The sequence below is a fragment of the Podarcis erhardii genome (genome assembly GCF_964252035.2).
Source record: "Podarcis erhardii genome assembly, chromosome: 6".
Classification (NCBI taxonomy): domain Eukaryota; kingdom Metazoa; phylum Chordata; class Lepidosauria; order Squamata; family Lacertidae; genus Podarcis; species Podarcis erhardii.
Genome location: NC_138510.1, coordinates 28,183,533 through 28,197,130, shown reverse-complemented (window position 1 = coordinate 28,197,130; position 13,598 = coordinate 28,183,533). Strand labels below are relative to the sequence as shown.

Below are 13,598 nucleotides of genomic sequence, written 5' to 3'. Positions count from 1 at the left end.
ATTCTAACGGGGAACCAGGATGTTGGTTCACAACACTGGGGTCGGGGGGTGCCCAACCTGCAGCTCCCCACTGCACTGCTGAGCATCACCAAGAGTGAAACTTAGAATCACCTGAATAGCAATTCTTCCCACTCCCCACAGAACACCACAACTCTTCTTATGAGAAAACCCATCCCTGTGAGACTTCTCTTCTTGCAAAAAGTCACACAGGGCATGTAGTCTGTGCTAGTTTATGTGAACCATGTGTGGTGGTAGACTAACCAGGTGGGTCTCAATTACTCAGCCGGTGTGTGGGCAGGTGACTGAATCCACTGAAACAGCATGCCCAGACTCCTGAAATAAAGAATAATTTCACTATGCCCAGAAACTGGAGGTGGCCTATAGCTCCTTTCCTCAACTGGGCAACCAGGATGATTACTCTTCTCTGCTCATCTTCCCTTTGCATCTATCCCCAGTTCCCCCAATTCTCTTGTCTTTCCTTTTGCAAGCCTGTGGCAGGGCCTGTCTTTGTTGTTATATTGGCAATACCTATTACGTGATGGAGGGATCTATGCAATCATTCTGGTATTCAGGGCCACAGGACTTCATTGTCCCTATACAGCAGCACTAGCTATATAGCACGGCTAGCAGAAAGGGGGGAAATGCAAAACAATACAAGCAAATGTATAAGATTTGCATCACATGTACAAGCCACATCCTTTAGCTTTCTTCAGCATAACACGCTCTCCCCTTCAACACACCCCTTCAACAAGTGCTGTAATCTCACTTCTTTCTGGTAGTGGTTTTATGCTGCTGCCCAGCAAAGTCTTATCTGAATGCTCCCACAGTGGGGGGGAAGTAAGAAAACCAAAAAGCAATAGGTGAAGTCCCAAGTGGGCAAAATAACCTCTGATGGGCAAATTGCTTCTTGTAGAAGATAAAAATATATGTTATATGATTTCTGGAAGATATATGTAAAATTAAATTAATTTTTTTAAAAAAAGATTCAGAATCAGAACACTGCAAATTGCCACTGGCTTAGCACTCTCCCATAGTTAATTGCTGTGGTATCTCTGGGTGGAAAAGGCAACTTTCTGTTGAAAAATAAGCTTCAGCCCACATAGCAGTTATGAAGGAGAAGCCTTTCCCATTGGTGGCACATCAATCCAACCCTTGGTGGTAAGATCAGAGCTGCGTTCTCTTGCAATTCCAATCCTTCACAACGACAGAGACACATTCGACCAAGATGAACCCCAGGGGGAAAAGGGGACTGGCGGAAGGTTAGTTTTAGCTGACAATCTCTAGCCTGGGACAGAAATACCTAGAGAGAGAAGCTTACACACTGGAGATGCAGCCTTCTTGCTGGGCAGTGCTCACTGCCCTCTATAAAAGAAGTGCAACATTCACTCATCCATAGCTTCATTTGATGCCCCTGGCAAAAAGAGTCTTCTGAATCAATATACAGAAGAACTATTGTCTCTCCTTTTGTGGTTTTCTAACGCATGAGCACTTGATTGCCCCCAAGCAGATCTTTCCTAACTTGTAGCTGAAGAAATGTTTACTTCGAAGTAAATTTCGCTGAGTTCATTGGAACTGATTTCCACGGAAGCACGCTTAGAACTGTAGCTTAAGGTGATTTAAACAGAAACAACCTTTGACCAACAGCAGATGTTCAAATCAGCTCTGGACAACTACAAGTAGCTTTGAGTGCATTTTCCAAACCAAGCAAGTAGCTGCTCTGTGTTTATCAAATGCAAAGTGCTCTCAGGTGGCCCAGAATCATTCCAGATAATTTCCATGCATATCAGATGGAGTGGACTTTTGGAAGATGATGCAGCATCTGAGAGGGGCAGATTTTTCCCTACTCAATCCTCACATTTTAGAAATTAGGGCTTTGAGGGTATTTTGAAAAATTGGGAGGGGAGGTTAATATTATCCTAGCCACTGCCAAGGGCTTAAATTATTATTTTTCACCCCTGAAGAAAAGGACCCAATGTTTATTTGCCAATCCATTTATATGATCTGTCCACTTTGATTCTCCTTTCTGGCTTTCCCCTCCACCAAGCATGGCATACTGAATGAGCAGCAAGTGTGCCCTCCCCAACCAAGAATAAATTTTCGTAAAGGGATTTATAATGGCTTTTAGGGTTGGAACAACATCTGAATATTATGCTACTCAGCTACACTCCTTGCTTCATTATATTTCAGGGGCGAAACAGGGCCCCTGTATATAAATTAAGTTTAAGGGAGAATTAAATATCTATCTGGCAGATGGGCAAGGTCAAACATACGACCTTGATAGAATAAAATCCATATGGATTCTCCATCACTATAAGACTTCCATGCCGTCTCATGTATCTTTGTATGCAGCAACAAGACAGTGCCACAGGCTGCTCACTCATCTGTAATGGAAAACAGACCACGACCTTCCCACTGCGCTGATGAGGAAAATCCTGGTTTGGAGATTAATCTGGGAGATGATAAGGTGCCTCTTTTGCTTTCACAAAGGTCCATGGTTTACCAGAGGATGAAGGCCATAGCACTTTTCATTCTTATACCTCAAAAAAGGCATTCCAGGCAACTCAGTGCCAACTCTGGGACATGCAATTGGCCCTTTCATCACTGTCCAGAAAACGTCAGAGCAACTGCTCCATCAGGCCATTTAGCTTCTGGTCTCTGGGTGAGACAGGTGCAATTCCTTCACAGGTATTTTCTGAAGCAAACCTGGGAGCAGTCATACCTGGAATTTTCATCCAACTAATGAACTGCAGCCAACAGGAAAACAAGGAGCTTATCTTACACAGTTGGTCCATCTAACTCAGTACTGTGTCAACAGACAAAAGGAAACTCTAGGTTTTCACACAGGAATATTTCCCCAGCCCTACCTGGAGAAGCCAACAATTGAATCTGGGACCATTTTAAATGTAAAACATGTGTTCTACCACTCAGTTACAGCTCCTCCCCTGCAGGGTTGAGAAACTCTGGGACACCACTAAGGAGCAAGGCATCTTTATAGGAAATCGAGTAAAGAAAAGGGATGGTGACTAAAAAGGAACCATAGATATAGGTGGTGTTTTCTTGCATTCTCCATGAAGTAACAGGCTGAGGAAAAATGGGGGCTGGGGGGGGGGTTGAGAGTAGGGAAGAAATATCAACCAGGTGGCAAAGGGCACCCTGGCATTTAATTTGTTTATTAAAACACTTTTATCCCCCGCCCTTCTGGTACAAATGCACAACTCAGGGTGAATTACAACATTTAAAACTGCAGTTTAATAAGGGGAACAATATAAAGCAACCCACCCATGAGAGACAGGAACAGCAGTTAAAACCAAGCAGGGGAAAAAAATTATCTGCCACATACAACAAAAGCCTGCCAGAATAAAATGGTCTGCTAAACACAGAGTAAGAGGAACAACGTGGGCAGAAGTCTTTGCACATGTAGTTCAACCAGCAAACAAGGAGCAAGAAGTCATGTTGGATGGGGAAGTCATAAAAGAACTCTTAGGCAACAGCCCCTGCCATGCTCCAAGATGGAAGAATAGTGCATCCCCCGCCTCCCCGCCCCCACAATATACCATTCCCAGGTGAAGAATAGATTTTAGACAGGCTTAAATTCTGGCATCGCTAGGGGAGGTGGGGAGAGAGAGAGACTTGTCTACAGCTATATATCATCATAATCAATTTCCCAGACACTTTAATATTCAAACTTCTAAATTGTTTTATCAGCAGTTCATGCCTCCTATTTTATACTGTTATTTATTGCTCTTTATTGCATTTTAGTTTTTTTATACCATTAGCTGCCTGGAACGTTTTATTAGACAGGGAGGATGCATAACCCACCCCAACCCCCTTTACAAAATATACCAGATCTAAGCCTGCCTAGAATCTATTCTCTCCAACATGGGAGTTCCTCTCTTACACAGCAGAGCACAGACTGACCACTGGCATTCAGCAGTGAGTGAAAACAAGGGCCCCTGCAGCAGTTTGAGCCCAGGGCAGGTTTTGGTCCTGTGCTGACCTCCATCTGTGTTGCTATGTACCAGGTTGGGCATAAATCTGCCGCCTTCCACACCCTGAGCTTAAACCCAAATCGGCTTCTGACACTCAGCTGCAACTGCTTGACATGCTGAAGTTGGAACTGAGTGAAGAAAGCCAATCCAGGCTCATCTCAAAGCTGCAGCTGCAATGGACTCAAACTAGGGTGTCCTACTTTACAGAGGATTCTCCTTGACTTGAAGGACTGTCAAGTCTAAGTCTAGTTTAAAGATGAAAAACCATAAAAAGGGAAAGAAGGGGCCGTTACGTTGACCATTAATAGTGCCTGGACAGCAAATTGGGCAGGCAGACAAGTCACCTATTTAAATTACAGCAGTGACTTCTAAAGTTGCATCTATACATACAAATTAAAGGTAAAGGGACCCGTGACCATTAGGTCCAGTCGTGGCCGACTCTGGGGTTGCAGCGCTAATCTCGCTTTATTGGCCAAGGGAGCCAGCGTACAGCTTCCGGGTCATGTGGCCAGCATGACTAAGCCGTTTCTGGCGAACCAGAGCAGCGCACGGAAACGCCGTTTACCTTCTCGCCGGAGCGGTACCTATTTATCTACTTGAACTTTGACGTGCTTTCGAACTGCTAGGTTGGCAGGAGCAGGGACCAAGCAACGGGAGCTCACCCCATCACAGGGATTTGAACTGCCGACCTTCTGATCGGCAAGTCCTAGGCTCTGTGGTTTAACCCACAGCGCCACCCACGTCCCTATCAAATTGGCACGTGCAAAATTTCTGCATATGAATGAGTCTTCTTGTTGCTCAAAGGCACTCTCTTCTTTATTGCTTGAGAAGGACAAGGGCTGAGCTAGGCACTGAAAACACTGTCTAGGCCCGGGCTCAGCACTCTCAGCAGCCATCTCAACTCACCCGCTCTGCATGCTTCGAGTCGCTGTGGGCACCGGGTTTCTCATTCGCCTCGGCTTCCTGGCTGTTTGCCGTGGGTGTGGAGCCACCGGTCACTGCATTCGGCCCACTCGCTGCCTCCTCTGGAGGCTGCTGCGGAGTTTCCTCTTGGGCATTCTTCACCTCCGAATCTGGTCCCGTCTCTGTCGTCATGGTTACTAATTATTCTGCATTTGCAAAGGTAAGATGAGAAGAACAAGGAAGGGATTAAAATGTGCAATCCTGGCTATCAAAACAATTGCTTTCTGAATCTGTAGGGACGCACTTGCCCTCCTGGTGATGTCTCAGAACCAGGAAATTGCACAGCAGCATCCCTGAAAAAGAGGCTTCCAAATCAAATCTGCACAATCATCGAGTCTGCCACTTGGACACTGCAGGCCAATCTCAGACACCCCACCCTGCTGAGATGCTGCAATGGAGGATGGGATATCTTTGCAGTAAAGACCTCCTGATGGAATGAGATTATATCTACACTTATTATTGCTTTGGAACTCAAAGACGGGGCTGCTAAATCGGTATTCTTTCAGGTTAAGCCAAGGTTAAGGAACCACCAGCTCTCTAAGTTGTCATTAGACTCCAACACCCATCGGCCTGAGCCACCATGGCCAATAGTCGGGGATAGTGGGAACTGTAGGACAACAACATCGGGAGGCTCAAAGTTTCTCAACCCTGGACATCCATGCAGAAAATCAGGGCCCCACAGAACCCAGTGAGTACTCCTTTCAAAATGACCGAGCGTCATGGAGATCCGGAGAACAGGCAAGTCAGCTCCAGGGTGCCCCTTACGTTTCAAAGCTTATCTAGCACTCCTAGGTGAGGGAACTCCCCCTGGGTGACCTTGGGAAAGATACTCTAAAAATAACCAACCTTAAGGATTGCAAAACTATCTTCTATACCATGGGTAGGCAAACTAAGGCCCGGGGACCAGATCCGGCCCAATCGCCTTCTAAATCTGGCCCGTGGACAGTCCGGGAATCAGCCTGTTTTTACATGAGTAGAATGTGCCCTTTTATTTAAAACGCACCTCTGGGTTATTTGGGGGGCATAGGAATTCGTTCATTCTTCCCCCCCAAAAAAAATATAGTGCTGCCCCCCACAAGGTCTGAGGGACAGTGTACCGGCCTCCTGCTGAAAAAGTTTGCTGACCCCTGTTCTATACAGCATGGGGTGTTGCATTCACCTTCAGGGGGCAGAATGACAGCAGTGGGTGTGGCCACCCCACACATTCTCACATGGAGGGAGGGGGTGCACACAGAAGCAGACCCCTTCCTTCATCAGTTGACCCATGCTGAGGTGGGTGGGTGATCTTCCCCTCTCTGCTCATAACATTATCCATGTGGTGCCTAGGGACAGAGGTGATTTACCAGAGCACTGAGCTTCCTTCTCCCCATCACCATGTCTACTTTAATGGATCGGATTTTGGAGGGCCAGAAAAAAATTGCTTGAGGGACAGTGAGGCTCCCAAACTGGGGATTAGCCATCCCTGCTACACAGAAAAACTCTTCTATAAAAAGGAAGGCAATCAACAATCATATTCAAAGTTGCATTTTGAAGAGCTCAAGAGATGAAGAGGAAGCCAAAGATGCTCTCTCCCCGTGAACACTTATTTAAAAAGTGTGGCTTCTTGCTTATGCTCCTGAAGGACACAGCTTAGCAAAATATCACATGTATTTATGGCAATATTATAGATGCAATACTATAGAAAGTCAAACTGAGCTTACATTTTGGTAGGTAACAGGTGAATGTTTTTCACGCAACCTATGCTAAATTTCAGTGGGTAACAGTAGGTGGCATTTTCAGAGATGGTGTTTACAGGTAGGACCAAACAGAGCAAGTCTTCCACAGCCCATGCTTCAGATCACCAGCAATCTTACTTCTGCAGTGCCTGTATACTGATGCGCATGGCCCACCAACACACAAATTTAGAACAATTAGACATGGTGTGCCTGGATGCTTGCTAACCCCATCTGCGGTTAGGTTGATCTGGAACTGCTGAATTCTTGCCCAGCCACAAATGCTTATAACTTCCAGCTCAAGCGCAGCAGGAAGGATATCAACAAAATTTCAGTGCAAAACTCAAAGCCAGATCATTTTCTCTGAAGGTTAAGGAATCGCAGCCTCACTTGATGCCTTATATCTAGCCAGTGTCAAAGCTCATAGCATCAAATCTTTCCACTCCCTTGTTTGGGAGAAATGCAATCCTCAAGGATATTAGAATTCAAAAGCAAGGACTTGCTGGTTGCTAAGACCTGACTCATAGCCGTTGGGCTGACCCTATCCCTTACATTGTCATCTGGGTTTAACGAGATGGCAGACGTAGCTGCACATAAGGCCATAGATTAATGCGCTGGTGTCTGTGCCAAGCCAGCAACATCTCTCCAAATGACTAGTAACGTTGATCAGTGCCCAGCACTAAGGTTCCATCCCAGGGATAGTACAGTCAGCACAGCAGGTCTCACAGCAGGTCTCACAGTTGACAAAGGATCTTGAAAAACAAGATTTTAGTAGACCAAATGCTGAACAGGAATTAACAGTCAAAACAAAACAAATTCCTTCCAGTAGCACCTTAAAGACCAACTAAGTCAGTTCTTGGTATGAGCTTTCGTGTGCATGCACACTTCTTCAGATACACTGAAGAAGTGTATCTGAAGTGTATCAGATACACTGAAGAAGTGTATTCTTCAGATGTATCTGAAGAAGTGTGCATGCACACGAAAGCTCATACCAAGAACTGACTTAGTTGGTCTTTAAGGTGCTACTGGAAGGAATTTGTTTTGTTTTGACTATGGCAGACCAACACGGCTACCTATCTGTAACAGGAATTAACAGTGCGATGCATCACCAAAAAAAGCTAATGCTATTCTAGGCTGCATCAACAGAAGTATAGTGTCCATATCAAGGGAATTAACAGTACCACTACTACTGAACTAGATACACCAATGGTCTGACTTGGTATAGGAAAGCAAGGCTTGGTCTTTTCAGAGAGAGTGAGAAAAATATATCAAGGTACCAACACACCTCTTTGGGGGATTTCATGAAAACCTGATGCGAATGAAGCTCTCATCTGATGGGACTAGGATGTAGCAAGCTAAAGGTCATAAGATTAGAGCTAGGCGACAGCCACAGATATTCAACAGTACAGCACAGAAATATATTCAACATAAGATATACTTTGCAATCTCTGCCTTTCAGGGAAGAGCTGCAGATCAGGGGCAGAGAATCTGCTTTCCAAGCAGAAGGTCCCCATTTAAAACCACAGCATCTCCAGGTAGGACTGGGTAAGACTCCATACCTGGAACCCTGGAAAGCCACTGCCAGTCAGTGTAGACAGTACTGAACTAGACAGACCAATGGTCTGTCTCAGTATAAAGCAGTCTTCTATGTCTCTATGTATCTCCTGCTAAACGGTATTGGAGGTCAGAGAGATGGCAAGAGGTTTATAGAACCATAAACTGTTCTTCAATGTGAAGGACAACAACAATAGACACACTTCCCCGAAAGACAACTTGTTCACCACCATGCATCTTTCCCTCCAACATGCAGCTAGTGTTGGATGCCTTTTAGCACACTGACAGCCCAGATGAGGTGAGAATGAGGGGCAAAGGCCTGCTCAGCCCCCACATAAATTGAGGTTGTGCCCTCTAAAACATGCCTTGGAACCACAGAGGGTTATATATACAGAGATTCCTTGGAAGACAAACACACAGATCGTGCTGAAGTTTACATTTCCTTGGCTCAGAATATGAACCCTGGTGATCTGAAACACTCACCTTAAACAGAAGGTGAGCATTAATGAAGGTGAGTGTTACATTGCAACTCCCCGAGTTCTTCTCCGTATTGAATTTAATCCAAGACAAATAACAACTCAACTCTTTCCTCCTGCCCCTCCCAAACACCCAGCCTCCAGACCCCTTATCTCTTTAACTGGCTGCTCTGGTGGGCAGGAAGGAGCTCTTTTCTTCATTCCCTATTCCCGCACCTGGAGTGCAGATAGAGCAGTGACCCATATGCCAGCCACGCTGTGAAATGCTGCTTTCCAAGGGCTGCTGATATTGGAAGGGGATGGAGAAAATTGCAACTGCCAGAGCTGTTGGCCTAACACAGCCCAAGAGGAAGGAGTAGAGGATAAATATCTCCATCTTGCTAGCTGTCACCATAGCAGACTCCAGATAAGTGGATGGGAAGGATAGAGTGGTGGTGATTACAGCTCATGAGAAAGTGGAGGAAGGATCTGACCCTGCTGCAAACTTATTGGTGCCCAGTGCCCATTCATGTGGATTTCTGCTGTAGTGCTCTGGGGCACGTTTTTGTGGAAAAGCAGCATACAATTTGAAATAATGACAACAAAAATAACAGCAGTAGTAGTTGTCCTTACTAGGCTTGACATAAATAGTGTAAATCCCTCACTGCACCATGTTGTCTTTCATGCTGGAACAACAAATTCTGCTTTCACTACCAATGGAGTGCTAACCAAAAATAGTTTCTCAGAACTACAGGTGATCTTCAGGGTGTTGTTGTTTTTGTTGTTATGGTGTGTATTTTTGTAGACTTCCCTGTGATCATCAAATGAAGGGCAGTATAGACATTTCATTAACAACAACAACAACAACAACAACAACAACAACAACAGCAACAGCCTTTATATAAAGCTAAACACTTCATTTTGGTAATCCATAATTAATACTCCCAATATTGATCTAGTCCCCAGTCTCGACAGGGTTGTTGCTAAACTGTTAGATTACTGTTCATTTGGGTAATCTAATATAGCAAAGGTCACCAATGTGATGCCCATCTCCTCCCCTGCCAAAATTAGGTTTGAAAGAAGCATTCTGTTGTAACCAGTAGAATTGGTTGTGGTGTGTGTGCTTGTTGCTCATGATAGAATTACCAGTTTGCAAATGTACCTATGAGACCACAAACGTTGGCAAGCCCTGCCCTATTTGTTAGGAAAATAACTTGCTTTGCCAAACCGTGTAACAGATTTTTTGGGGAGGAGGGGTGAAGAGATTTCCCCTATCTCTAGAAAGGCAAATGTGGAAGTGGTTCTCTAAGAAGAATGATGTTAAACAGATCAGAGACTTGACTCTATGTAAGGCAGCACCTTATCTAATTGACCCATCAGGATGAGTGCTTGTTATGCAGAGCATTGGGTTTAAATGTCAAATTGCTGTTGCTCACTGGAAAGCCTTGGTTGAGTTACCACCTCCTATCCTAATTTATCTATGGGTAATTACTATCAAGGCAGAAAGTAAGGAAAATATATTTTGAGATGACCAGGAGACAAGCATCCAAGCTCCCTGGAACTTTGGCTACTTCCAAATTCTTTTCAGTACTACATGGGAGGTGGGAGAGTTGTCAAAAGGAACAATACATTTCCAAGCCTGAAATGTTGATATGAATAAAGTTGGTATTATTGAGGGAATGGCATTTTTGCACATGTCAAAATAACACTTTTTTCCATTTCAAAATGCCACTTTGAAGCGACATACTTTTAACTTCTCTTACTGACAACCCATAAAAAAGAGAGGACAATATTTCCTTAAGTGCACCTTTGACATTGACGAATCCCATTTTCCAGGTAAAAAGCTAATGATGTTTTAGCTGCAAAGCTACCAAGATTTTGTACAAGGCTGCAATCCTAGTCCCACTTACCTGGGCAGAAGCCCCACTGATTCCAATAAAACATTTGCATATACACGGTTAGAACTGAGCTGTCAATCATGCCAGTGGGGTTTCTGCACAGAATTTCTACTCTTGTTCAATATATATGCCTGTGTGTGTGTACTCACACTGTATGCATATACACCCCCCACACCAACGAATACACACATCTTATTAAAAATGCAGGAAAGCAAAAGCTGAACAAATCCACTGCTATATAACCAGAGGGTACAGTCATCTGTTAAAGCAAAGATGGAGCACCTTTAGCCTTCCCAATGTTGTTGGACTCCCATCTCAGACTACCATCTCCCATCAGCCTCAGACAGCATGGTCAATACTGATAGGAGTTGTAGTTCATTAACATCTCTCAAGGGCCACTGGCTCCCCATCGCTGAGCTGAAAGAACAGGAGATGCTGTCTACTCTTACCTACAGCAACTGGGATGGGATGTGAGATAACCATCCAGATATCTGTGGTGCAGAGGTAGTTTGGTTACTAACTCTTGAAATGAACCATTTGGGTGTGGTAGATGGGACATGGGGTGTAGAGCCCCAGGAATGGAGCCAAAGGTGGAGCTCACAGGGGTTTACTGAGCCTGTGGGTGGACTTCAGCGTTTTGGACAGGACATGGGATGAAGCCCAATACAAAAGTTGTCCATTTACCCAAAGAAAAAAACAAAACACCTCAGCCTTGCTTTATATGTCCTGCAAAGGGTACACAAAGAAAAGGAGGAAGGGAATCCATGGTGAGGCCAGTTCCCTTTCATCCCACCTGGTTGGGCTGAAAAGGCTAAGAGGTAGCTGGCCTATTAGCAAGTCACTGGAAATCACAGACACAGGGAGAAGAAGAGCAACAGTGTCAGTTTCTGGAGGAGAACTCTGTTTTGGTTTTTTCCCTATTTGGGCTGGCGAGACACAAGAAGGTGCCCTTGCTTATCCCAAAATACCTTTTTTGCAGTGAGATTTTCACACACTAAAACTGCCATGCTGTGTCCTCTTACCACAGCAGGGTTCACACACAGCATGTGCTACGCTCACCTAAAATGAGCTTTTGGATGATCCCACATAAGGTTTTGCCTTCACACTTCAAAGCGGCACTGTGAAAATTTCTGCTCTCTGAAGAAAAAAGCCTGTCCACCTGCTAGGTTTGCAAGGCTGCAGTCTGGAGATTCTCTATCTGCTACTGAACTGGGAGACTATGGAGTTTCTTGCTTGTTTCTCTTTGCCCCAGATTCTCTTTTAAAAAATAAAAAATAAATCTGTGCCCACTTTTCTGGCTGTAATAACATGCAGGTAGATTAGGAGTAGAGATTTTATGGTGCAGCAGCAACATCCAGGTATAACATGCAAGGCTTCTGGCACTTCCAGACTGCAGCTCTTTTCTGATAGGACTGAACCACATACCGGGTGTCAGAGCCACCCGAGGTCCCAGCTCACAAGAGACCAAAGTCCAGTCCAAGTTATGTACAAAAGGATTTATTGAAGATCATTGTAGCCATTACATCCCAACTCCGTGGCTCCGCATCTGTTACCCTTAGATGTTAGAAGTCCCCTCTGAGTCCGTCCCTCCCCTGCACCAATTTAAGAGGCTTGTACTGCTCCACCTTTTCCTCTCTTTCCTTTTCCGCAGGGTCTTCCTGCCCCCCTGTCTTCCCTCTTTCCGGGACTCCCCAGAGGCTGAGTCTTCTCCCGCCTGCTCCCCCCTCCTTCGTGCTTTGGCACCAGGCTCCTCCTCAGAGCTCTCCTCATTTCCGCGCGCCTCTATATTTGAACTTGGCGCGCGTACGTTGCCTCTGACCTTCCTTTCTACAGTTACGCTGCTCTCGGTACTACACTCCTCCCTTTCAGGCAGGACGTCTTGCTCCGAACTCCTCCCCCTTCCTCCTTCCTGTCCTGCTCTTTCTGACACACTGGCAACTCCCCCCCCTCCACTCCTTTCCGACGGGGGAGCTGGTCCCGCTTTGCCACTCCCACTGGGGATTCCCTCTTCGTTCCCCTCTTTCTGACTGCTTCCCTCTCTATTGCCCCTTGGCCTGACCAGGGGGGCTCCCTTCTGGGAATCCTCTGATTCGCTAGACGGACTTTGGGACAACCTCGGCTCGTTGTCGTCCTCTTCCTCCTCGCCCTCGCTCTCTGTCTCCTCTCTCCCTAAAACCCTGACACCGGGAAATGCAGTTTGCACACTTAAAGTTGATTTGAAGTGCTGGAGCAAAAACAACCACCACCACCTTCCACCGAAGACTACCAACATGTGAAGAAGTACAAGATGTCTTCCACTCAGATCCCCAAAGGAAAGATGCTGAGTCCTAATTATGGGGTTCCTCTATCAGCTGCCAGCATAGGAATCTGCTTTATACCACACCAGGCCATTAATCCATCTAGCTAAGTATCGTCAACATTGGCTGACAGTGGCTTTCGAGGGTTTCAAACAGCCTTTCCCCACCCCAACCCAGAGATGGCAGGGATTGAATCTGGAATCTTTTGCATACAAAGCACACGCTCTACTACCGAGCAACAGCCCTTCCCCAAAGGTTCATCTATTCTGCATGTGTAAAATGATGCTGTAGCAATGCAGATTTATCGTGGGAGTAAACTGCCGAAGTACCAGAAACTGTTCATGCCACAGAACAGCAGCCTTCGCTACTATCCACCCATACCATTTTACTAAATCATGCTGAGCTTCCTAGTGAGGATGGGCAGCATACCAATAACCTAGAATTCACCTCAAGAGAACAGGGTGTGAGTTCTGTGTTTTCCCCACCTTTGCCCAGCGCTTCCAACCTAACCTCACTTTGCTCAGAACATGCGCCTGGTTCGGCACTGAACACAATGCACGGTGTTGACAAACCCTGCCCACGCCATCAGTCTGTGCCCTGGGGCATGGCATTTGATTAAGCAAATACTTATCTTTACTTGTGTGACTACACATGTCAGCCAGGCTCATATTACCCAGCCCTTCCCTCTCCTCATTTTAAAATCCAGAGTTTACTTTTTTCCTTAAAAAGC

General features: G+C 45.5%; 1 protein-coding gene and 1 long non-coding RNA gene across 11 annotated transcripts in view; one reads left to right on the top strand and one right to left on the bottom strand.

Annotated features, from left to right (window-relative positions):
* Positions 1 to 13,598, top strand: part of LOC309345236 — a 278,649-nt gene that overhangs the window by 27,536 nt on the left and 237,515 nt on the right. The gene's annotated exons all lie outside the window — the stretch shown is intronic.
* Positions 1 to 13,598, bottom strand: part of EPB41L1 (erythrocyte membrane protein band 4.1 like 1) — a 179,656-nt gene that overhangs the window by 53,959 nt on the left and 112,099 nt on the right. For all 10 annotated transcript variants that reach the window (XM_081867441.1, XM_081867437.1, XM_081867442.1 and 7 more), the window contains one exon: positions 4,896 to 5,098. In XM_081867441.1, the coding sequence (XP_081723567.1) occupies positions 4,896 to 5,084 (189 nt within the window). In that variant the 5' untranslated portion in view covers positions 5,085 to 5,098. The remainder of the gene's footprint in view (positions 1 to 4,895; positions 5,099 to 13,598) is intronic.